A 25,418-nucleotide genomic window follows, 5' to 3' on the forward strand; every position below is an offset into this window, starting at 1 on the left:
ATGTTTTAAACTTTAGAACTTCTCCAATGGAATATATGTGAAAATAATGTTTAAATCCATATAAGATAACTATTTATTTTTTCTAAAATTCTTCTCCAACCCAACTTCTTAAATCAATGTAAAGATGACATGATTTACTATTTGACAATGTATATTCAAAATCATCTGTACATTGGTTTAAGACATCAGGGTTGGAGATTGATTTTAGAGAAAATGGATGTGTATCCTAGGTGGATTCTGATATTAGAGCTTCTCCAATGGAATGTATGTGGAGAAAAAAGTCTTCATTCACATAGGATACACAATAATTTTTACAAAAAATCTTCTCCAACCCATTGATGTGAGGATGATATGGCAAAGAAAATGTTAGACATCCTCTAAGTCAGCCTCTAGTATTAGACATTCACTTAGAGGATGTCTTCTCATCCTAGTCACATTTTTGTTAATAAAAATCATTAAAAACAAAAAAAATAAAAATAATTTTAACCAATCATATGCCTACAAATAAGTAAAAGAATGATAAAACATTTTATGGGTTGGAGATAAAACTTATTTACTCCTAATATTTAAGAATTTATACCTAGAGGATGTCTTAAAAGTGATGCCACATATGAAAAATCTACATTCACCGTTGGGGAAGCTCTTAGTGTTAGACATTCAACTTGACAATGTCAACCTAAAGATAATTCCAATATAATAAATAACCATTTTTAGTTTTAATAAAATCTTAAAATTACTAAAAATAAAATTGACATTTAACAAAAAAAAAAATCACAAACAACACCATTGGAGATCAATAGTTTTTTTCACTTAATTAAACTTATGAAAAAATTGAAATGAGGATATCTTGTTTGCGTTTCCACCTATGAAATACATATAACAACTTGGAGATGCTCTTAGAAGTGTAAACTTCCATTTTGTATGTAACAGAATTTGAGAAATAAAAATAGATTCTCTTTCTTAGCTTCTATCCTCTTTCTTACGGATTTTTTTTTTTAATCTCATTAAATTTCATTCATTATAAAATAGAGTTTACATGGACTTCAAGAATATCATGATTAAAGATTGAAATACAATTAAAAGGTACTAACAAAGAGTAATTCGTGAAAAGAAGTAACGAACTACCAACAAGAATACCAAGCAATCCGAAAATTGAAAGAATGCTCTTGCGATTATAATCCAACCATTTTGATAGAGTTTTCTCTTCTTGAAATAAAGATGTTTTCATAAAAATATGAGAATAATATGTCCAAAGTCTTGAATCTTGATCACCATACTTGAAATTAAATCCAAAATCTCCATTGAAATCGGAAAGAAACGCTGTGAAAGTCTTCTCAAAACAATGGAGATTAAAAACAAAAAAAAGAATTTAACCTTAACTACTAGCTATCTAAGAAAACAAAAAAAAAAAGAAAGAAATATGCTTAGATCTAGCCCAAAATCGACTATATGAGCATCAAGCTTCACACTAGCTAATGAATATTTTTCTAATTTTTTATAAGGAGCTGGAGATGACAGAGAAACTTAGAAGGAAATTTTCTGATGTTTTGTCAAATCAACTCTCTCTTCCAGAGTTAGTGGTGCCAATCCTAGTTAGTAAGTTCGCGAATGATTCGCGAATCATTCGCGAATTTTTCCGTATCACGAATTTTACCGTCTTATTCGCGTACGTTTGCAACTCCGAGCCCAAATCGCGTATTATGTGGCATTCCCGGATTATTCGCGAACCGTTCACGAATTTTACGTATTCCGAATGATACGTCCGCTTAATTCGCCATAAATTCTTTAGCTTTTACTTTTCAAAGACTCCACTTTTTGGGCTTTACTGCCTTCCGAGCATACACGACCGAATATTAGACATGTTGTAATTTTTATGAAACAAAAACGACTGAAGAGATTTGAAGGTGAAGGTGAGAGAGATCTCAAACTCACAAACCAAGCATCTAAACCACCATACGACGTCCTCTTGGATAACTAATGTTGTATATATTATTGATATCATCATATTAAGTTTATTTTTTCTTTAAATAACTCACATATATGCATAAAAATTGGTCTATGACCTTATAAATACAAATTATTTGTTATATATAGATACCGAATTTTCAGAACCGAACTCACATTTATAAATCGAATTATACACGTACGTATGCCGTTCCGAATTACTGACGAATCACGTCCCGTTGACCGAATTTTGGACCGAATCTGGATTTTACAAAACCGTATAATACTCGTACGTTTGCCGTTCCGTACGTTTGCCGAATCCCGAATTGCTAACTAGGGTGCGAATATGCTACCACTGCTATATACGACCATATATCCTCCCTTTTTAGTATTACTATGAATTAAATTCAGTTATAAGTTTTGTTAGTGATCAAATAACTTAGGAATGCATAATACATTACCAGCACGAGATGCTCGTTGTAATCAAGTTGTTATTACAGACAATTCTTTCTGATTGGCGAAAAACTGTGTTATCGATAGACAAATTTGTTCCGATTGGCGAAGAACTGTGTTGTCGACAGACAATTTGTTCCGATTGGTGAAAAAAAAAGATTGGCGAAAAACTGTGTTGTCAATCGACATAATTTTTTTTTCTCAAATGCTTTCTGCTTTGTTTCCATTAATTATGGTTTTAAGCCTTGTACTTACCTTATTGTTTTTGTTATGACTAGGATATCATAACAAGCTGTGGTTTCAACTTGTGCAATTAAATTGAACCTTATACCAATTAAGGCATATATATAGCAGAATATGTTAGTTTGTACTTATGGGTAAGTATGGGAAACGTGAAAATCGTGACTTCGTGAAAGCTTATGGGATGCTGGCCATCACTGCAATTGAAACAAAATGCGACATATCAAATTCAACAATTGGATTCAATGATATGAAACCCAACATTTATAAAAGGTCATATTTTAAGTTCTAACAGCGTCCACAGTGGAAGAGTAAACCCAAATATTTGGTCTTTTGAACAGACATAGTGGAACGTACTATCGATCAAATTTTGATCAACGACTAAAACCCAGAGTATATTTGGTCTGGGACCAGAACTAAACCCAAATATAGTCGAGCGTTGGTATACTTCACGCCCCACCACCAGGCGGACATATAGTGCACGTCCCGCATCAGGTGGACGTATATTCCACGCCCCACATCAGGCGTTGGTATAGTCTACGCTCCACATGGGGCGTACGTAAAGTCTACGCCACATTTTTTTTTTTTTGTATGGGGCGGGCATTATACCCCCGCCCCATTCTTTGTTTTCAAAACCATTTTAGTGGGGCGGGATTTATACCTGCGCCCCAATTCTTTCATTTTTTTTTTTTTTTTAGAATCTACCCAATCAGGCGTTGGTATAGTCTACGCCCCACACTAGACGAACGTATAATGTATGTCTGACCAAATTTAGTCTTTCCACCGTAGCGTCACACACCATACTAAACCCAAAATTTGATCTTTTTTTCTCTCTTTGGTCTTTGGTCATACTCGCACCACTGCAGTTGCTCTAAGCAAACCAACATACACTTATTCAAGTTTTCAGTCCTAAATCTTTAATATCAACAATAAAAGGAAAATGCTTCAAAAAAAAATCAATTAAAACCTAAAAAACCCACATTGTTGCATAAAGGTTGGTTAGGTTGCTGATCCAGCTGGTAACATATTTACTTGTGGGGCCCACAAAATTAGCAAAGGAAAGACACTTACAAATTAACGTGTCTCATGTAGTGGAATACTTATCCCTTTTCTTAGTCGGCTAATTCTCCTCCACGTTTGTACTTTGCCTATATATGCATTTGTACTCGTACTGGTTCATCACTAGTTAGTGCGCGTTTTGAAACTAAATAATAAGAACTTCATTCTTATTTCAGTACTTATTGTACCTTCTTTGAATTAATTTAAATAAAGAATCTCCGCCAAGAAAGTAATAATGGATCTGATGGAACATTTCTGGTTCAACTTATAAAACGTTATCAACACGAATCGCTCATTCCACATACCTACTCGTTGGATTCTGCCGTATACGGAGTTGGAGTTCTTGGCTAAATACAGAAAAGATTGAACAAAGTTTTCTTTCTCATCTTACATATTTTCTTTTAATTAAAGGCAATATGTATATAGCCATGTACTTACTTAATTGGTTTCTTTTGGTCACAGGTAGGGACGGTTGATGACAACAGATCACGTTAAGTGATTAATTAAGTCTCTTTGCCAAAAGTTCATATACAGACATATACCAGAGCAGCATATGTAGTTGTAAAGGTATAGATTAATTTCTTTTGTTCACGTGTTTTATGATACCGTTGGTCTAGAGTACCAATGAACCAGGGATTTGCTGTATCATTAAAATGGATGAATAGTGCAAATTTAATTTTCACCTGCTCTAGCAATCTCTGGATTTTACTGAACCGTTCCTCGTGAAGTTGGAAATGGTTGGAAATTGGAGCGGACACATAAAGGTTAGCTCATGGTTAGCCGGTCTCTATCAATGGCCATTAAGTGACCAACAGTTTGATATTGAGACAATTTGCAGAAAGTGAGCTCATCTGTCTATTGTGGTAAAATTAATATTTTATCCCCAAAAGGACGGTGAAATTTGAGATTTGCTGATAAGAATGGTACTGTATGCTTGTAAATTTGAGCTTGTAAATTTGATATGTATATTTTCTTCGATGGATTTTATGGTAAATAGTTCGGCTTGATTTTAGAGAAGATAAATGCACCGTATAAAATGTTGCGATGAGCAATAAGGAGAACCGCATATTTTGCGCTCTTATGTGTTCCCGCTAGCTTTACGGCGTGCATATATGTGCCTATTATATGCATCGGCGAGCTTTAAAGAGCTAGTGCTTAATTTGTATTTTGTATATGTTGTTACAACAACAATGAGAGATGCATATTTTAATTACGTCTCGTAGATATACAAAAGTCGAGTGATAATGAGTGCCGAATTTCTTTCAATGATATTTAGAGTTAATATCATGTTTTCTCGTCGCCCGAGCTATTACCTAAAATCATGAACTTGGTGAATTAAATTTGCAGCGGTGCCTAAGCAAATAAGCCTATTTTTGGCAAAGAAGGAAAATATAATTGTGGTAGACATATTTGAGTATGGGAACCACAATAGTTATCAGGTTTGAAAATCTGGTAAACTTGGTACCACCAGAAGTGGAGAATACGAGACGGTAGCATAATGATTGGGTAAATAACCCATCTCTGAGCCTGGTAAAGCTCTTCTATCGTTGTGACAGATACGATACGTGCATCTGAAATGCCGTTTATTGTTGTTGATCTCTGTCGGTCGTCTTGGAAGGACTAGAACTGATGTTGAGATAATGTATATGCTCATATAATTTATTTTACAGTTTACTGTTAATTTTACATGGCAATCTAAATTCTTAAAATTATTCCAGCTGGACAGTAAACGAGAGAGGAAACCTAATCAGTTACCTCTCCTAGGTTGCGTGTTATTATTGTTTTCTGCACCCAGTTGCTCCCTTTATAGGTCGAGTCATGCAGAACTGAATGTTCTGTTGATGAGACATCCCGCCTAAGGATCAGGGGGAAAATAGTCGACGACATTGGTTAAATCCAATTGTGTCTCATCTAAATTCTCACACCGAGAAATGCCTGAGGTGTTAGAGACTGCTCTGTTGCTAGATATAACAAGAGTGCGCTTGCTTGATACGTCGTAAGAAAGTCCTTGCAAGGCATGCCATGGAATCACAGCGATTGTTTCGTCTGAGAATATGCTTATCAGCATAGACGAAAACCTCTTATATGAGGTATGCCAATCTAATCCGATAACGCCCATATTCTCTTTGATTGATGAGTTGATAACTCCTGACGAGGAGCGTATCCACATAATTTGCGTCGATATCTCAAGGAGAAAGATATCTTCATGTTCAGATTTGGTACCAATGGATTAGAGTATCGTCTTACTCGAGAGAATGATGTGAGATCGCTATTAACTGGTTGTCGATAATATTCAGAGTAGATACTGAAATCGTTCTGGATAGATACCCCCTTTGCAAAGGAATTATCGACAAAGTTTATATGATTAGCAGACATGGATCTTAGTTCATATTGAAGTGTTTTCTCCCTTTTCTACGCTCTCGAAACTTAGTCTTAGCATCAGTCACAAATTTGATGCTTATGTGAAAGCGTAGTGAGAAAACTAATTGAGGTCGCTTGTTATGCAGTACCACCCGTTGAAAGTGAGTTTCTGTAGATACTAACTAGGTTTATGGAAGTATGGTCTGGTAGTCATAAATGACTCGACATGTCACCTAATGGTAACTGTGTATCTATACTCATATAGATTTTAATAAAACTCTTGTTTGTCATCCGTTGATGTTGTATCATCCTAGTAATGCTTTAGGCATTGATGGCGAGCACATTTGATGTTCTTGTGCATTTTGAACTTATTACTCATGTAACCATTGTCATGTTTTTCTGCTTGAGACGTGCTATATTCCACTGCTGTTACTACTTTATTACAAGAGATTGCAAATCAAATTGCTTCCTTGAGAAGCTTTAAATGTAATAGCAAGTGTGTCACTTAGAACACAACTTGAGCGTGGATGACTAGTTGACTTGAAATATTCTGCACCTCTTAAAAGGAAGAGCCAGTCACAATCATTGAAAGATAGTGCTCTCAAAGAGACTATCAGTGGAAGATCTAATTTCTCTGAGCATAGTTTTCCTAATAAGAGAATGTCTCTGCAAAGGCTGTTGTAGATGATGGATTTTCAACAAAGATCAAAACCGTAAAATCATGATACTGCATGTTTCTGACATGGCTTCAAGGATCCATGTGACGATTCGTGTTTTACGAAGTATGATGAATATGTCGCTCGAAAGGCCTCCCCGGAGTGTTCGACACCGGGAATTTCATCATAGCATCTATGTAGAATAACGTAATTGGGCGGTTCTTCGTAAAATTGAGAGCTTAACGCCTTCAGGATGCCGGTGACACTCATTGTTCCCTGACTACATAGAGGAATTCGCCTCTACTTAGAAGAACAATTGGGCGGTTCTCCGTAAGATTGAGAGCAATAACGCCTTCAAGACGGTGATACTCATTGTTCCTGACTATGTAGAGAGACCCATGTATAGACTCAGGCCGTCCTCCATACATGAAATGTTGAGAGGGCAAAATGTCTTCGGCACATTAAAAACACTCGCTGATTTACTGACTATACGCAAGATATTAAATTCTAGGTCATATTCACCACTGAATCCCTAGAAGATAATCTATCTCATCTCATTACTCCTATTTCATGATCGAAATGGTAATAGATAAATGTATTATTCCGATTTCATGATCGAATCCACGGCTGATCTCATGAAATGGTAATTGATATTACTCCGATTTCATGGTTGAATCCACGGCTAATCTCATGAAATGGTAATATCACCACTTATTTTATTACTCCGATTTCATGATCGAATCCATGGCTGATATCATAAAATGGTAATAGATATTACTCCGATTTCATGGTCGAATCACCACGATCCCATGGAATTTTAATATCACCACTCATTTCATTACTCCAATTTTATGATCAAATCTACGATTCCATGGTGATGAAATTATCATTTATTATTCTGAATCCATAGTCCATTCCGCTACTGATTTTATGGATTGATAATAAATAACTACTCATCTCATTACTCAGTTTCATGAATTATTCTCCACTGAATTTCATAAATCAGTAATAAATACCCAACAACCGGGCATCTGGAACATCACTGAGTAAGCCCCACGAAAATGGTGCCAGTGTACTCGACAATGATGCACGACTGAGCACCCGGATGCACGAACGAGATTCCAAAAATATGAAATAATGAGGAATCCTTCGCAAAACAAGAGAAAACAATGAATATTAATAAAATAATAAGAGGCGCCCAAGGCCGGGCCCACCAGTCGGCCGGCCGGCCATGCCTCTCCCATTATTTTCCTTATTTTTTGTTATTTCTTGAACTCACAAAAAATCCTTGGTTTTATCAACTTTCCTTGTTTTTGCAAAACTCGTGAATTCTTTATAACTTGGTGGATTCACGAAATAATATTATAAAATAAGGAGAGGTGTCCGGGACCGGGAAACCTAACCGGCCGGCCATGCCTAATCCGTGGCCGGTCCCACACCTCACAATCCTTAGCTTTTTATAATTATTATTTCCTAATCTCACGAAACTCCTCCGTTTCAACAAAAACCCGTGGATTCTCCATAACTTCAAGGATTCTCCATAACGTCAAGGATTCATGAAAAATAATAAAATAGGGAAAGGTATGCGGGACAGGGCAACCTAGCCGGCCGGCCATGCCCTAGCCATGGTCGGTTCCACACCTTGCAATTCCTAATCTTGGATAATTATTATTTTCCTCAATTCATGAAACTCCTGGGTTTGAGCAAAATTCATGATTTCTCCATATTTTCTCAAATATTGCTCAAATCACAAAAAACCAAAAGCCAACATAGTTGCACGACTGGCTAGCCTCTCACGACAATTTTATATATTAAAACACTTTTATTTTAATATTTTCAAAATATTGATGAATTGAGCATACATGCTTATTCCAACAAAAATTGAGAATTCTCAGTCAAGATGAAACTCTTCTGAAAATTCACTATGTTGCTCGAACGCGCATCAAAAATACCGAAACTTTCAGTATGGAAACACGGACACCACGAAAACACGTGCATGCCTCCACGACCGACCAGAATCATTCCTAGGGCTTGCACAAAGCCGGTCCCACATGTTTTCATAATTCTGACCTAATTTGTTCAATTGCTCATACTGGGCCCGAACTCTTTCCAACCAACTGGAGCATCCTTCAAATGACCAACAACTGGTCTCGTGACCACCAAGAGCCGGTACCATGATCTCTTGGTCGGTACTCATCTCTCATACCTAGGTTTTGTCACCTAATGCTGAATCCAGCAATATTTCAATAAATGATGAAACCTGCATTTAATCATCGTTCTTTCACCAACTCTCAAACTGAGAACCCTGGTGCGTGCTCACTCGAACACTGGGCATCACATGGACGCTCATCATCCCATGTGGTCGGACCCTCTTCACTCATGACCAATTTTCATCAATTCACCAATTGTTGAAGGATTGATCAAAAATTAGGGTTCCGAACAAACACTCCACAATCACCATTCTGAGCAATTTCAAACACAAAATTATGTTGATTCAGCGATCAACATCCAAATTAATAATATTCGGTAATTCACAAATATTTTTGATTAATAGTTTATTGGGTCATGGCACCAGTAAATAATTCTTTGAGTTGAGCAATACTTGCTCAGTTGCTCGAATATTGATCCAACCATCAATATTCGTTAATTCATAAGTAGTTTGTCGAATTGAGCAACACTTGCTCAATTGCACGTCAAATTACCAATATTCAGTATTTTGTTGAATTGAGCAACACTTGCTCAGTGGCACACCAAAATTATCGAATTCGTCGAATTGAGCAGTACTTGCTCAGTTGCTCGACAAACTCTCGAAATTCGGTAATTGGTCGAGTTGAGAAATACTTGCTCAGTCGCTCTAGTCAGTAACTCATTGAAACCTCAAAGAACTACATGTTCAATCCATGAATCACTGAGCATTCACCACTTATGCTCGATTCAACAAAACTAGACTCACAGTCTAAATCAGTCAACAACTGACCAACTAATACACGTCTTCCTTACAGACTCCACAATTCGTGAAATCTCAATCACGTCACAAATGGGGGGATATCACTTAGGGTTTTGTTCTGCCGGTGTATGGCACGTGGATTCATCCACAACGAGAAATGTGTGTAATTCGTGTAAACGATTGAAGGAGTTAGCAAAGTAGTGGGTGCACGATCAGTCAAGTCTCCGCACGACATGGAACTGACTTTAACACAATCTCCCACTTTCCCACTCTTTCACTCAAGAAACCGTCACACTTACAGGGATCTGTGGTACATCATTCTTGCAATGAAAAAATAAGTATAAATCGAGGACATCAGGATATCAAGGATAGAATATCATCAATCATCGATTATCATCATTATCCGTCAACAACTCGATATAAACTTATTCACAGAACTCAAATTCAGCAGTTCAATAATATTGCAGAAACCTTCAACACACCCATAATCCTTGATCATCACTAATCCCATACAACTCTCAGATTCCCTCCTACATATCAACCCATCTCTATCTTTGCGACCGAATTGACTTTGGAACGACCATTGTCTTGGTTTAGGCCGGAGTCATACGGATTGATTTCCCGAATCTAAGCACCCCCTTTCCAGTCGTGCATCTATGTGAGGATTAACATTTTTCCCAGCTGAGGAGTCTCGACAGCATGCTCGACTGTTCACTTTCCCAAAAAACAGGCGGCCCGTTTTTCCCCATCTACAGATTGGCGACCATAGTGGGAGATTAATCTCTCGGTTGCAATCTTCCATTTTCACAAAGATGGTTGTTCTCAGAACTAATTCAACTACTTCAAACTCGATCCCAAATCTTTCAAATGGTGATATTCTGCCTTCCAGCACTACATACAATGGTGTGGTCGGTGAAAGAACCATGACTCTAGCCGAATTGGCACGGGTCCAAGAGATTCACATTAGGAAAATGGATCTGATGAAAGACACGATGAACCACATACTCGATTTCCTCATCAAGCTGACATCGTAGTTAAGCGGTACCTCCGCTCCGGAGATTCTAGCACTGGGAACTGATTCGTCACCCAGCGATCCTCAAACCAACAGTTTCATCACTTACGAGAAACCGGTGGATCAATAAGTTACGCATCTAATTGAAAGTCTGTGTGAAATCCTCCATTTCTCCAGAGACCAGCGAACCAGCACGTTTGCTGCACTCAACCAAATATCATCCGACGTGCAGTCAACTCCACCATCAGTCGAGCAGATTTCCATGGTTTCTGAACATTCGATCAACAACATCACTTTCACTGAGGAAGACCGCATTGCAGAAGAAATGCGCTTCTACAAATCTCATAACTATGAAGACTCTCAAGGAGGCAAAAATTCCACAAAGCAAGGTCATCCATCATCCTATACTGATGAAGGGTTTTGAAGGAAGCCAGAGTCACACATATGGATATGTTTATGTGGATCTCAAGGTAGGACCGATTCAATATACTGTCAAATTCCACGTGATTGAGAAAGATCCGGACTATCACATAATACTCGGAGGACCATGGCTCCATGACAACAAGGCCGTTCCCTCGACGTACCACCAATGTATGAAAGCCTTGCTCAACAACAAAATCGTCCGCATTGAAGCTTCGATATCTCCTTATGCTCCAGTTTATGATGTTGATTTTCTGGCACCCCCAAGAATTCCTGAGCCTCCAGCTACATACAAAGAGATGTACGATTGGGGACTGCTTATCACAATCAATCTCCAAGGAAATGAATTTGAGAGAATGTTGATCGATGTTGTCACTTTTATCAACACTATTCCGCTGAAATCTCTCAAAGTCGCAGGCTTCATCACTCGCGGGGACCTGGAACACTTCATGGAGGATCGAGGAAAAGAAAAGACACCATTTTTCCACCATCATCAACCTCCATATCCTGCTGCTACTCAAATAATTCCTCTTCCGAAGGGCTACACTTCCCTAACGTCCACACTACAACGGAACAGGGAACGCTCGAGAACACGTCTGTCGATTATGGAGGCACTAGGAGAGCATGAACACAACGGAATGATCCCAATCTACAGAGCCTTGCCGGAGAATGTGCGATTCTAGACTTTTCAAAACTTCATGAAGCAGGAAAGCGATCAGCAACTACCGCGCATGCTTTACTGGAAAGAGAAAGACTTAGACTGAGAACCTCGTGACACTCAGCGTCTCTTCAACAGACGATACAACCTCCAACCTTCGAAGCCTTCGAATTGTACTCCCAATCAAAGAGTACACCTTCGATAATAACGCCTCTAACTTCAGGACAATATCTCGACGTGACACACTGGTTCAACACCGAAATGATCAAAGTATAGATGAATTTTAATCGATAAGCCTTCACTATCCCATGATAATACTTTTGAAGCAGATGCAATATCATTCATCAATGGATGCTATTCCTTCAACTCTGCTAAGTGAATGAGGGATGCACTGGGGACTTGATTTTATTGGAAATATCAATTCAATATATTTCAATAAATGTTATCCACATAACAAGTCATTGCAACCTGATGTGATTCCATGAAACGTCGTCAAACGGAACCTCTCTATATCAAAAGCCCCTGCAAGACTGGGGAAATTTCTCTCTTCACCAATCATATCCATAATGAAGACTTCTGCTGCTATCTATCGCACAACAACATCGATTCCATGACGAAGCCACTTCACAGTAAAGTCATATCATGATAATTTGGGTTGAAATCCTAATACACCTTCATCTTCGGAATGCTCAACTCACCAATTAGTTCGTGCATGCTCACTAGATGGAAGAGCAAAGACTATCATCTTCGGTCTTTGTATCAACTCCAATCATAGTATCGGCATCAGCATATGGAGGAACTCTATTCATGGTCTCAGCATCAACAAGAATTTATGGAGAACTTCCAGTTGTAATCTCAGCATCAGTCTCGGGCGCAACGGCTTCATCAACTATCCATTCTCTATGGATCGTACTTCTTCAAGCCCTAATGATTCATATCAAGGTGTGTATACTTGAAAACATGGTAACATGAACGTATTCCCAAAGCTTACACGACAGACGGGCACAAACCAAAGTATTATACAAGATGTTCTCATCGCCTCCACAAATGAGATACAACACACTTCAGGCTATGGGTTTACAAAAACGTACCAATAGGTGGGGAATGGGACAATACTTCCTCAATGACAGATGTTCGTCTATGTCTCTTATACAACATACTAAAAGGGCGCATCAATCGGACATACGAGCTGCAAGATATGGCCTTTACCGTCAGGTCTATGAAATCTGAAAAATTTGTACGGGATTACAGATTACAAATGTGCATGCTTCATTGGCTGACCTCTGCAACTCCAAATTGAGTGATTCTTTCCTCATGTGATAAATCAGTCTCTCAGCTTCAAAAGTTGGGGTCAATCATCGAATTCCGACATCGTATGAGGTTCGTACAGCTTCCAGAGCAAACAACATGCAAGAAGCAATTCTTAGACGGGATTCATGACTTCCACAGGTGATTGGTGTCCACCGGGTCATTCTGCTAAGTCCTTCATCAAGGTACCTCCAACTTCGACCACCTAGTGGTAGGTTTTTGAAAGACCTACAAATTATAACCGCAAGTGCACGGTGTCGATTGTAGTATGTGTGTGCAAATACGGGTCATTCCACAGGGACTAGGGTGTGTGTTGAAATCTTCCTAAGCTAAAGTTATCTAAACAAGTAACTAAGTGGCAGTGAGATAGTGAACCAAGGAATAACTGTGAAACAATGGCATGAAGCCAAAGGCAGTGAAGTAAAGAGCCAAAGAAACAAAGTAAAACAGTTGTGGTAACACTACTAGGGTCTTGAATCCACCTTCCTAATCCTATGCTAAGGCAATATTTATTCAAATTATGTTCTTGTTCCTTTCCAAAGAAAACTCCAAAGAATGATTTATCAGTTAATCTTCCTAACTCACCCCTAGCATAGGCTGTCTTCTTACAGCACAACCTATCACAGGCTAATTTGGTTCAATTAGCTAACTCTCATTCTTTTCTCAATTAAGCACAGTTCTTATTCTATGGTGGGATCTCAAATGGATAACTTATCAACCAACTTCACTAATTCCCCCCTAGCATAAACTGTCTTCTTACAGTACAACTTATCACAGGTTCATTTGATCAATGTAGCTAACTAGCATCTCTAAAGCAATGAAGCATTATAAGAACAATAATATGAACTTGAATTATCTTAACATGTGATTAAGGGTTTCATCCAAACCCTAGCAGATTAATTTAGAACATGAACTAAAATTAAATTCTACAACTTGGTACACCGGCTACTCCGGGCATAGTTAAAATTACACCCCAAGCACTCAATTTATACATGCAAGCATAATCCCCAAAATTCCCAAAAATTAGGGTTTCACCAAAAGTGAAATTAAAACTCACCAACTCTCTGAAAATTGATTCTGACTTCGACCCATTCTTCCCCTTGGTCCTTTGCTCCATTCCCATGTGTCAATTGCTACTCTAGACTCGCCTAATCGATTGATTTTTCTTCTAGGGTTTCAGAGAAAGGTGAGAAGAAATATCAATCAAATAGGGGGCTATAAAGAGGGGGTGATGATGTTCGAGCAGGTGGAGTTGGTGGTTTGGTTGATTTGAGAGGAGATGGTGGTGGTTGAGGTGGTGGTTATGGTGATGGCGGACATGAGTTTTCTCTGCAGCGGAGTGGAGGAGAAGATGGATTCGATGGAGAATAGGATAAGGGGTTGTTTGGTGCGGGGTATAGGGTTAGGTTATTCGAGTGTGAGGCGGGCTCATCAGATTTCGATGTTAGGCGAGTGGTAGGCGTTTGATCGATACATCTGAAATGCATCCAATGATAAGATGGAACATGGCCTTCAGCGACCGTCGGATGAAGAGATACAACGAAACTAACGGCGTGAGATGGAGTTAGGTGCTGTAGTGTTGGTCAGGAATTTCAGACTTTGATGCACGAAGAGGAGGCGACCGTTGGATGATGATATGGATCCAATCTGACGGCTACATGAGAAGTGGGTTATGGATTTGGGTTTTGGTTTGGGAGATAAGTTGGGCTTGGGATAATTCTGAGCCCATTTCTTCTTTAAGAACAATTTCTTCCTCTTCAAGCCCACTTCTAGCCTTTTGGTCTTGTGCACAACATTCTTCGCGGCTTCCTTGTGTAATTCCTCCCGGCTTTTCACCACTTTTCTGCTCCGCAACTCATCTAGTCTTTATTTACAACCTAGAAATACAAAATTAATTAATAAAAATATTTATTCTTGAAAACAATGAAAATACAGAATATGGGATAAAATGTAGAATTAATGCACAAAAGATGAGTTAAATGCCAAGAAAAATATATAGAAATATGCACTTTTTAGCACTCATCAAATACCCCCAAACCTGAATTTTACTTGTCCTCAAGTAAAACAAAACTAAGGAAATCCTACCTATACCACTGTCGCTGGTTTCTCGAATGCATTTAGCGTATGCACTAAGCCTTTTAAACCACTAAGTGTCCCTAGTGGACGAGTGAAGTCTCGTGAAGGTTTGCTTAGAACGTACCTACAAAGTTCTAGGTCAAAATATAAGCTCAGATTCCATCAACTGTGACATGTGCAAGTCAGTTTAAGCTCACAGCAAAATGGAGATGTCAATCTAGCTATCAAAGGCACAATCCTAGCACTGATAACAAATAAAGACATGTGATAAGAGTGTAAAGTGTATCTACACATGTGTAAAGAAAGATCGGATGTTATGACTACTAATCACCAAGAGATAGTTTCTCAGGCTAAGAACCGAGGTCGAAATCTAGCTAGCTGTCCGGACTTTACGAGAATTGTGAATGAGTTGGAGGTATTTCACAATTACTCGCGTTGTACATCAATGGCATACACCCTCCTTGCTTATTACAATGAAACAACAAAATGACTCTTTACATGACTCTTATTTACATTGACTACTCTCTTTTATTTTTGGAACAAGAGAGAACTATTGTCTTTAACATGACAAAACATGGAATAAATAAATACTTGATTTTTTATTTATTTATTTATTTTTATTTTATTTTTTTTGTAAGAAATAACTTTGATCTTTACAACATAGTGACACTTTTGATACATGAACAAAAAGAAAAACATAATTACATGACTCTTAGCAAGAGGTGGCCCTTATCGAATGCATCCGGTCAAATTCTATGGTTGCTTTTCTTAACGTATCCTCCAACTTCTATCCCAGCCAACCAAAGAACAAGCTAGTCAAGTCTCATTCAGTATTCTAAAGTGATTGGCAATCTAACTTCCTATCAAACACCTTGAAGATCGAGGCTATACATGTATTGGTAGATCGTGCGCGTGCAAGTTTCTTATCACATGTGAATTGTGCTAGAATCAGGGTGCCTAAATATCTAGACTAAGACTCCTAAAATTTACATATTTGCACAAGAGTCAACATTTCAAGGTAAATGAGCTCCATTTTTATGATTTTTTTTTTTTTTTTCAATTTTTTTAATTTTTTTAAAAAGAGGGAGTTCTGTTTTTCGATTATAGCATGATATCGTGGTATCTACTTTTCACCCCCAAACCTAAACTAAACATTGTCCTCAATGTTTCAAAAGATAAACATGATTATAACACATACCATGAGAACGATGCTAAGTGTAGAAAAAGGAAAGAGATTACCGGATATTGGCGAAAGCAAGTTTTGAACTCCATTATTCAAGGCAAAAATCCAACATATGTCAGCCGAGATCATATTGGATTAGCAAAATATATACAAAATGAACAAAAGGATTTTAAAATTTTTTATCTACTGGATTATATACAAAAAATTCACCATACACTAACAATCTAAAGAGTTGAGGATCAACCCAAAAGACGAAGTGTAGAAATATAGAAAGTTTCAAAACACTAAAATTGGACTTAAATGGGAGTGAGAGTGAAAAACCGAATGAATCACCCCTAAACCTAAATTGTTCAACAGATTTACTTTTAAGCACAAAATCTTTTAATTTTAGGGGTTCAGGATTCAAAAGGTCTAACTCATAATGGACTGTTTTCGGGATGGGCAAAGAAATGCATTCCAACTGTGGCTCTTTAAAAGTGTTATATTTTGAAGCAAAATAGTCCAAGAGGACTTGGGAGGCACACAGTTCCAATCCTAGATTGGGAATTTTCAGAAAAGTTGGTTTAAAATTTTTGTTGCAAACCAAATCTAGGTTGGGTGGAATAATCTCGATTGGAGATTTAGGTAAGAAAGTGGGTACATCTAAATTATTTTCATGGGTACGATCAATAGTACCAACACATACTTTTCCTAAATCAGAAACAGGTAAAACATGCTCACATTCATCGAACAAAACATCAAGACCTAAATCAGTATCATGATTGTTCGAAGTACTCAAATCATCACCGGAAGAAATAACATTTTGTGACTTAGGCAAGGAATCAGACACATCAAATTCGTCCTCATGCATAATAAAATTAGTGTCTACAGAAGATTCAACTATTCCTATGTCATGTTCATCTTCACCAAAGAATTGTACAAGCCCCATATTAGAATCAAAATCATATGAATTACAATGAGTATCAGAAGAAACAACATTCATGAAGGTTGAGGCTGAGAAGCCATATGTTATTGAGCCAAAAGGTTCCACAATATTTTCAGCAAAAACATGTTCTTCTAACATATCATTATCATCATAATCATCATCATGGTAACATGCATATTGATCCTCATTAAAAGTGGTGGTGTCCTTAGTCGATTCATGTTCCTCTAAATCAGGTTCATATTCAATATCATTTAGATGAATGGGACTGGACACTTCATTAGGGACAACATGCATTTCCTCATGAATTTCCTCCTTTTGTAGTTGAAGCAAAATCTGATCTAACTTCGCCTGAATGCGTGACATAGTTCTATCAGAATTTTGCTCACCGAGTCTGAGAGCTTCTACGGTGGAGTCTAAATTCATGGGAGTACAAAATTCTTCATGTTCAAATTGTGGTGAATGGTACATGTGTGCATGGTCATTAGGGTTTACAAAATATTGATCACAACCTTCGAAAGGTTGATTATGGTCCCAATGACTACCGGCCTCACAATTTGTGGGCATTTCATAATTTGGATTTTCATGGTATCCCCTAGATTTCCTAAATTCATGCAAAACATAGCAATATTCATCAGGGTGGTCTAAACCACCACAAAAGGTACAAACATGCATATTAGGTTGGCTAGGTTGATACATGGGTGAATAGTTATACAGGTTTGCATATTGAGGCTCATGACCTTGAAAAGGTCCATAATTATAATCCCTATAACTATTGACATCATGGTCTGTGGGAGGCTCATAAGGTGAATCTTGCCCGTAAGCATCTCTAATAGATTTATTCCCAGAGGCAGACCAAAATCCAGACATGTCTTTGTTTTATGAAATAATCACACAAATCACAAAAAAGTAAGGCCCAAGGGAGATGATAAAAATTTGGTTTAATTTGGGAGCAATTTTGGTTTTTGAAATTAGGAGCAAGCCCACATTGGTGGGAGAAATTGCTTTGTCAAGGGAAGGTGAACTAAGCCTACAATGTGTATGCAAACTGAAGCCCAATGTAGCTTTTGAAATAGCCTAACTGTTGCTTGTTTGGTCTGAGGCCCAGTTGGGCTTTCAAAAGTTCAGTTTTTCTAATTTAAAACTACAGGCCCAAATCAGTCTAACACCACAAGCCCACAAGCAATTAAACAAACAAGCCCACAAGAAATTAATTACAAACCCAACAGAAAAATGGAAAAAATTATTACAAGCCCACAAATTAAAAATGGAAGCCCACAGGTTGGGTTCTCTTAATGGGTTTAGGCTTACTTGCTTAAGCACAGCCCAGCTGCTCAGTTAGGTTGCAAAAGCCCAGTTGGGCTTTGGATCATCCTAAGCTTTTGTTGAAGCCCAGTTGGGTATTTCAGTTGCAAAGCCCAGTTGGGCTTTGTTCTTTTTCAGCTGCTTGGAATCAGCCCAGTTGGGCTTTGATGGCTCAGTTTAGCACCAGGCAGCAGGGGTTGCAGCAGACTTGGCCTGGCACCAGCAGGAGAACCAGCAGGAGCACAAGTTCTAGCAACAATAGTGCAGCACCAGCTCCACAGCAGCAGTTCAGGCTAGCAGGTCTCAGGAGGGGCAGTTCAGCAGCAACTCAGGGGCAGCCTCAGCAGCAGCTTCACCAGCACTTGCCTTGGCATCAGCAGCAGCAGACAGCAAGGAAGAAAAGCAAAGAAAAAAAAGATAAGCACAACCCAAGCTGGGAGCACTGAACAACAGAAAAAAAAAAAAAAAAAAGAGTAAGATGAAAGGAATACACTAAATGCAAAATGCTTACACTAAGATGATTACACTAAATGCAAAAACTCCAACTACACGACACCAAGTCCCCGGCAACGGCGCCAAAAACTTGGTAGGTTTTTGAAAGACCTACAAATTATAACCGCAAGTGCACGGTGTCGATTGTAGTATGTGTGTGCAAATACGGGTCATTCCACAGGGACTAGGGTGTGTGTTGAAATCTTCCTAAGCTAAAGTTATCTAAACAAGTAACTAAGTGGCAGTGAGATAGTGAACCAAGGAATAACTGTGAAACAATGGCATGGAGCCAAAGGCAGTGAAGTAAAGAGCCAAAGAAACAAAGTAAAACAGTTGTGGTAACACTACTAGGGTCTTGAATCCACCTTCTTAATCCTATGTTAAGGCAATATTTATTCAAATTATGTTCTTGTTCCTTTCCAAAGAAAACTCCAAAGAATGATTTATCAGTTAATCTTCCTAACTCACCCCTAGCATAGACTGTCTTCTTACAGCACAACCTATCACAGGCTAATTTGGTTCAATTAGCTAACTTTCATTCTTTTCTCAATTAAGCACAGTTCTTATTCTATGGTGGGATCTCAAATGGATAACTTATCAACCAACTTCACTAATTCCCCCCTAGCATAAACTGTCTTCTTACAGTACAGCTTATCACAGGTTCATTTGATCAATGTAGCTAACTAGCATCTCTAAAGCCATGAAGCATTATAAGAACAATAATATGAACTTGAATTATCTTAACATGTGATTAAGGGTTTCATCCAAACCCTAGCAGATTAATTTAGAACATGAACTAAAATTAAATTCTACAACTTGGTGCACTGGCTAATCCAGGCATAGTTAAAATTACACCCCAAGCACTCAATTTATACATGCAAGCATAATCCCCAAAATTCCCAAAAATTAGGGTTTCACCAAAAGTGAAATTAAAACTCACCAACTCTCTGAAAATTGATTCTGACTTCGACCCATTCTTCCCCTTGGTCCTTTGCTCCATTCCCATGTGTCAATTGCTACTCTAGACTCGCCTAATCGATTGATTTTTCTTCTAGGGTTTCAGAGAAAGGTGAGAAGAAATATCAATCAAATAGGGGGCTAGAAAGAGGGGGTGATGATGTTCGAGCAGGTGGAGTTGGTGGTTTGGTTGATTTGAGAGGAGATGGTGGTGGTTGAGGTGGTGGTTATGGTGATGGCGGACATGGGTTTTCTCTGCAGCGGAGTGGAGGAGAAGATGGATTCGATGGAGAATAGGAGAAGGGGTTGTTTGGTGCGGGGTATAGGGTTAGGTTGTTCGAGTGTGAGGCGGGCTCATCAGATTTCGATGTTAGGCGAGTGATAGGCGTTTGATCGATACATCTGAAATGCATCCAACGATAAGATGGAACATAGCCTTCAGCGACCGTCGGATGAAAAGATACAACGAAACTAACGGCGTGAGATGGAGTTAGGTGCTGTAGTGTTGGTCAGGAATTTCAGACTTTGATGCACGAAGAGGAGGCGACCGTTGGATGATGATATGGATCCAATCTGACGGCTACATGAGAAGTGGGTTATGGATTTGGGTTTTGGTTTGGGAGATAAGTTGGGCTTGGGATAATTCTGAGCCCATTTCTTCTTTAAGAACAATTTCTTCCTCTTCAAGCCCACTTCTAGCCTTTTGGTCTTGTGCACAACATTCTTCGCGGCTTCCTTGTGTAATTCCTCCCGGCTTTTCACCACTTTTCTGCTCCGCAACTCATCTAGTCTTTATTTACAACCTAGAAATACAAAATTAATTAATAAAAATATTTATTCTTGAAAACAATGAAAATACAGAATATGGGATAAAATGTAGAATTAATGCACAAAAGATGAGTTAAATGCCAAGAAAAATATATAGAAATATGCACTTTTTAGCACTCATCACCTAGGTATTTACATCAATTTTTCTACCGGGGTCCTCTATCTAGGTCTTGCCAGAAGAAGGGAAAACGAAAAGAGAGATTTAACAAAATACTGAAAACTGTCGGTCCACTGATCATGGCGATAAGTCTCACAGTCCGAGACTCATGACACCATACTCTCATGCGCTGATCATAAAAGGAATGCTGCCACCGGGACATGCAATCATGGTCATTACATCACCCCTCTTGAGAGCAACCTCAGTTATGGTCCCCTGAGCAGGATTTCAGAAGTGATGTTTCTACGACTAACAGAAACAAGGGTGCTGCAAGCAACATGCTCATGTATAAATCAAGGGGTTCTGATCTCAAATGAATCAATGACATCAAAATCCTTCATCAACCGTTCAATACACAAGCGATTGGTCTAAAGGCACAACAAGAGTGTCTTTACAACAAGCCCGTCTAAGATAATTTTACGCTGCCATATATAAGACGACTGATGTAGTTTTAAAAGTGGTAGTAAAGTTCGTTCAACTCGGACTCGATAAGATTGGGTTCTAGACTTAAAATAAAAATAGAAAATATATATACAAAAGGTTTGTCACAATGTCGAGAGAGACTGAGACTCAGGATTCCACCAAATTCCATTCATGCGACTCAAATAATAATTCCAATCAATTATAGTTCAAATAATAAAAATATGGACTCTTATTCTTTGCCAAAAATAGATTTTTGAAAAGAAATGACTGTAAATCAAAAACATGATGTATCAAAAATACATAGACCAAGCATACACCATCAAACGAAATCACACACATTCAATAAAAATCATAAATCGATTAAAAATTAATGAAAATAGTCATAAAAGAATTATTAGAATTACCACATGCGTGAAATAGGGCTTCCTCCGTCATCCCAGTGTTAGGGTTTAGCTTCTCATATCAAAAACAGGCTCAAAAGAATAAATCATGGCTCAAAAGTTGTTTTTATTGAAGAGATGATATGATTCAGTGAATATGCAACGACGTAATGGCGTTACAGAGTTCACTGTTACAGGAGGTGTGGCTAACTGAAGATAAATGTGGTTGTTCAGCTGTTACAGAGAGAATACTGTAGCAGTGTTGCGAATTTGAGACGTTGTTCTTCGTTCTGCAACGCTTGTTCTTCAGCAGAAGCAGAGACAGGCTTCCTGTAATCTCTAATTCTCGCCTCCTGAGCTTTCCTCTCGACCCCAAACTCTCGACACCCCCTCTACATGACCCAAACAATCTATTTATACACCACAGGACGATTAAATCTCTCCCAAATCGCTTCGAAATCTCTTATTTCCTTCCTTGGCAGTCACGACAATAATTCCTTCCAGAAATTGTTTTACGTGTTTCTGAGCTCTCCCACTTATATCAAACTCTTCCTTAGATAGAATATGTACCTCTGGAACGAATTTCTTGCCTTTAATCTCTCTGAATATCCAAAAACAAACCCAACAGGACCGTGTCTCCTTATTCACCTCTGTTTCCCTTTTTCGGCCATTCCAGCCCAATTCGATCGATCCAATTGCTTCTAGTAAACTTGTATAGCCATGAGAAGTCCAGCCCAATCAATTTCCGGTGTTGAATCTCTTTAAAACTGCTCCAAAAATCGAGTCCAAATTTGCCACGCGTGAACTCATTTTTTCCCGCCAATTTTCTAATTTGAAACGTGAAGAAGGAATTCCCCCTATCATATGTTGTTTTCCCTTTAGCAGCTGCCTGGAATTAGGTTACCCCTTAGTAATTAGGTTACCCCTTATCCAAAGTGAGAGTCCGAATATCAAATGTCCTCACAGGTGCCTTTAACAACTTTTCGAGCCAATTTCGCCGCAAAAACTTATTTCTCCAAAAACACCTACAAAGAGATAAAATACCGAAATAAGTACAAAAATGGGTACTAACAATATACACAATAGAGATGAAAATAGACACATAAATGTGTCTATCAACGACGAACTGGGAGAAATCGGTGATGAATCTAGCGATGGGTCACATACCATTCTCTTCGCATGGATGTCCTCTAAAACATATCTAAAATTCACAGCAATCGGAGATACGAGAAAAAAGATGTAGCCAAAACATTGGACAACATACAAGCTGAAAATTTCCTGAAAACCTCCTGAAAGTTTACTGTTTCGTCAATTTCGGCCCTTAGAAGTGCTCAAAATCCGAAAAGCTTATTTGATAAATCTTGGAAATTTTCTGGGCATGAGGATACATGGATAGATCGCGAAAATCCGACATCGGACGAGGATTCTACAACAATTTCAATAAAGATCTAACTTCTGAATCTTCTGATTACGAATTATGACGAAATTCTTCCACATCTAAATCAGGAGCTACACCATCAACACAAAGCCGAACTTCATCTTCAGTCGATGGCCTAATCTGTTAAAGTCGGCGGTGCTTCTCTGATGAGGGACGACTCCCTGATGATCGAGAAACATACAATGCGTCAGCCTTTCAGCGTCTCTGAAAAGCCGATTCACCTCGGCATGAGCATCTTCCGAATTCTTCATATTTGACTTAATATTTTTGGAGCATTTCCGGAAGATCCAGAAGAGTGGTTGTAACCAGAAGTCACCATTATTGAGGGGAATGGCATGGAGTCATGGATATACCAATAACAAACACACAACAAAAATGGTAATCCTCAACTCTTACCTATTTACGGTTTCATGAACTTAGTGATAATGACGTAAAACCCTCGAAAAACTTGCTCGCTTATTCAAACTTGCCTAGACGAGCAAAATTCATTATTTAAAGTCAGCACCTGACTTTTCATGAAACTATGAATAGTTCACATAACCTTTCATGTGAACATTCACTGATTTTCTACATGTGTACATATACTATAAAATCGCCAAACTCATACATACATTATGTCATCACGAATACAATTGTTTGCTTCCAGCAATTGCTCAAAAATCATAAATTGATTTCATAAAACCGTGAAAAATCCACGTAAATTTTTACTGAGTGAACATCCACTGGTTTTTCGAAAATTGGACAGACGTCCATTCAACAATTACGAAAACTAACATACAGATATTATTTCACCGTGAATAATTGTCTACTTTCAATAGTTGTTCAAAATCAAAACATTTATTTTACAAAAATATATAACGTGAACTCATGTAACTTTGAAAATATGTATTTTCTTGGTCCCTCTCGTGAGCATCCGTCTTTGAAACGAGAGTATATTTTTCAAAAAAAAAAAAATTTCAGGAAAGATCATAGAAAATTTTTTATTACTAACAGACGCACGTCTATTCAAAAAAAAAAAACTTTTCTCTCGTACGAGCATCCACCTTTGAAATGAGGGTTTACACACTTTGTGAAATCTCACATATTTAAAAAATAAAATTTTGGTTTTCATGAAAGCTCATAGACAAAATTTTATGTCATTATACTCAGGTCTATTTTGTTTGTTTCTTAAACTAACGAACGAACGTCTGTTCCTAAAACAAGGATTTCCTTTTTGGGCCGAGCCCGTAAACGCTGAACTGACCAAAACTGGACTTTCAACCGACCAAATCAGAAGTGACTTTTACTATCAGGGTTCTCATCTGTTCATTTGCTCGTACATGACATCATTGGGGTAAATCGAGGATTCTGAAACTACCTTTGTAGACTGAGTTCAACCTCTGATCTCGTCGACTGAAAATCACTATTTAATGCTTACTGCGGAATATGACTATTCCTCACTAAGCAGGGGACTTAATGTAGATGGTGGATTTTCAACAAAAGTCAAAACCGTAAAATCATGATACTGCATGTTTCTGACACGGATTCAGGGATCCATGTGACTATTCGTGTTTTACGAAGTATGATGAATATGTCACTCGAAAGGCCTCCCCAGAGGGTTCGACACCGGGCATTTCATCATAGCCTCTATGTAGAATAACGTAATTGGACGGTTCTCCGTAAGATTGAGAGCAATAACGTCTTCAGGACGGTGATACTCACTGTTCCTGACTATGTAGAGAGACCCGTGTATAGACTCAGGCGGTCCTCCATAAATGAAATGTTGAGAGGGCAAAACGTCTTCGGGACATTAGCAACACTCGCTGATTTACTGACTATGCGCAAGAGATTAAATTCTAGGTCATATTCACCACTGAATTCCTAGAAGATAATCTAACTTATCTCATTACTCATATTTCATGATCGAAGTGGTTATAGATAAATGTATTACTCCGATTTCATGATCGAATCCACGGCTAATCTCATGAAATGGTAATAGATATTACTCCGATTTCATGGTCGAATCACGGCTGATCTCATGAAATGGTAATATCACCACTTATTTTATTACTCCAATTTCATGATCGAATCCTCGGCTGATCTCATGAAATGGTAATAGATATTACTCCGATTTCATGGTCGAATTACCACGATCCTATGGAATGGTAATATCACCGCTCATTTCATTATTCCGATTTTATGGTCAAATCTGCGATTCCA

The 25,418-nt window shown here is 38.2% G+C and overlaps 1 protein-coding gene across 1 annotated transcript in view; it reads left to right on the forward strand.

The window, feature by feature from the left end:
• The first annotated feature begins 11,022 nt into the window (after positions 1 to 11,022).
• Positions 11,023 to 25,418, forward strand: part of LOC113337851 (mediator of RNA polymerase II transcription subunit 4-like) — a 47,946-nt gene continuing 33,550 nt past the window's right edge. Inside the window, exon 1 of the mRNA XM_026583422.1 lies at positions 11,023 to 11,393. Coding sequence (XP_026439207.1) covers positions 11,023 to 11,393 — 371 coding nt within the window. The remainder of the gene's footprint in view (positions 11,394 to 25,418) is intronic.

This window comes from Papaver somniferum, chromosome 1 (assembly GCF_003573695.1).
Source record: "Papaver somniferum cultivar HN1 chromosome 1, ASM357369v1, whole genome shotgun sequence".
Lineage (NCBI taxonomy): Eukaryota > Viridiplantae > Streptophyta > Magnoliopsida > Ranunculales > Papaveraceae > Papaver > Papaver somniferum.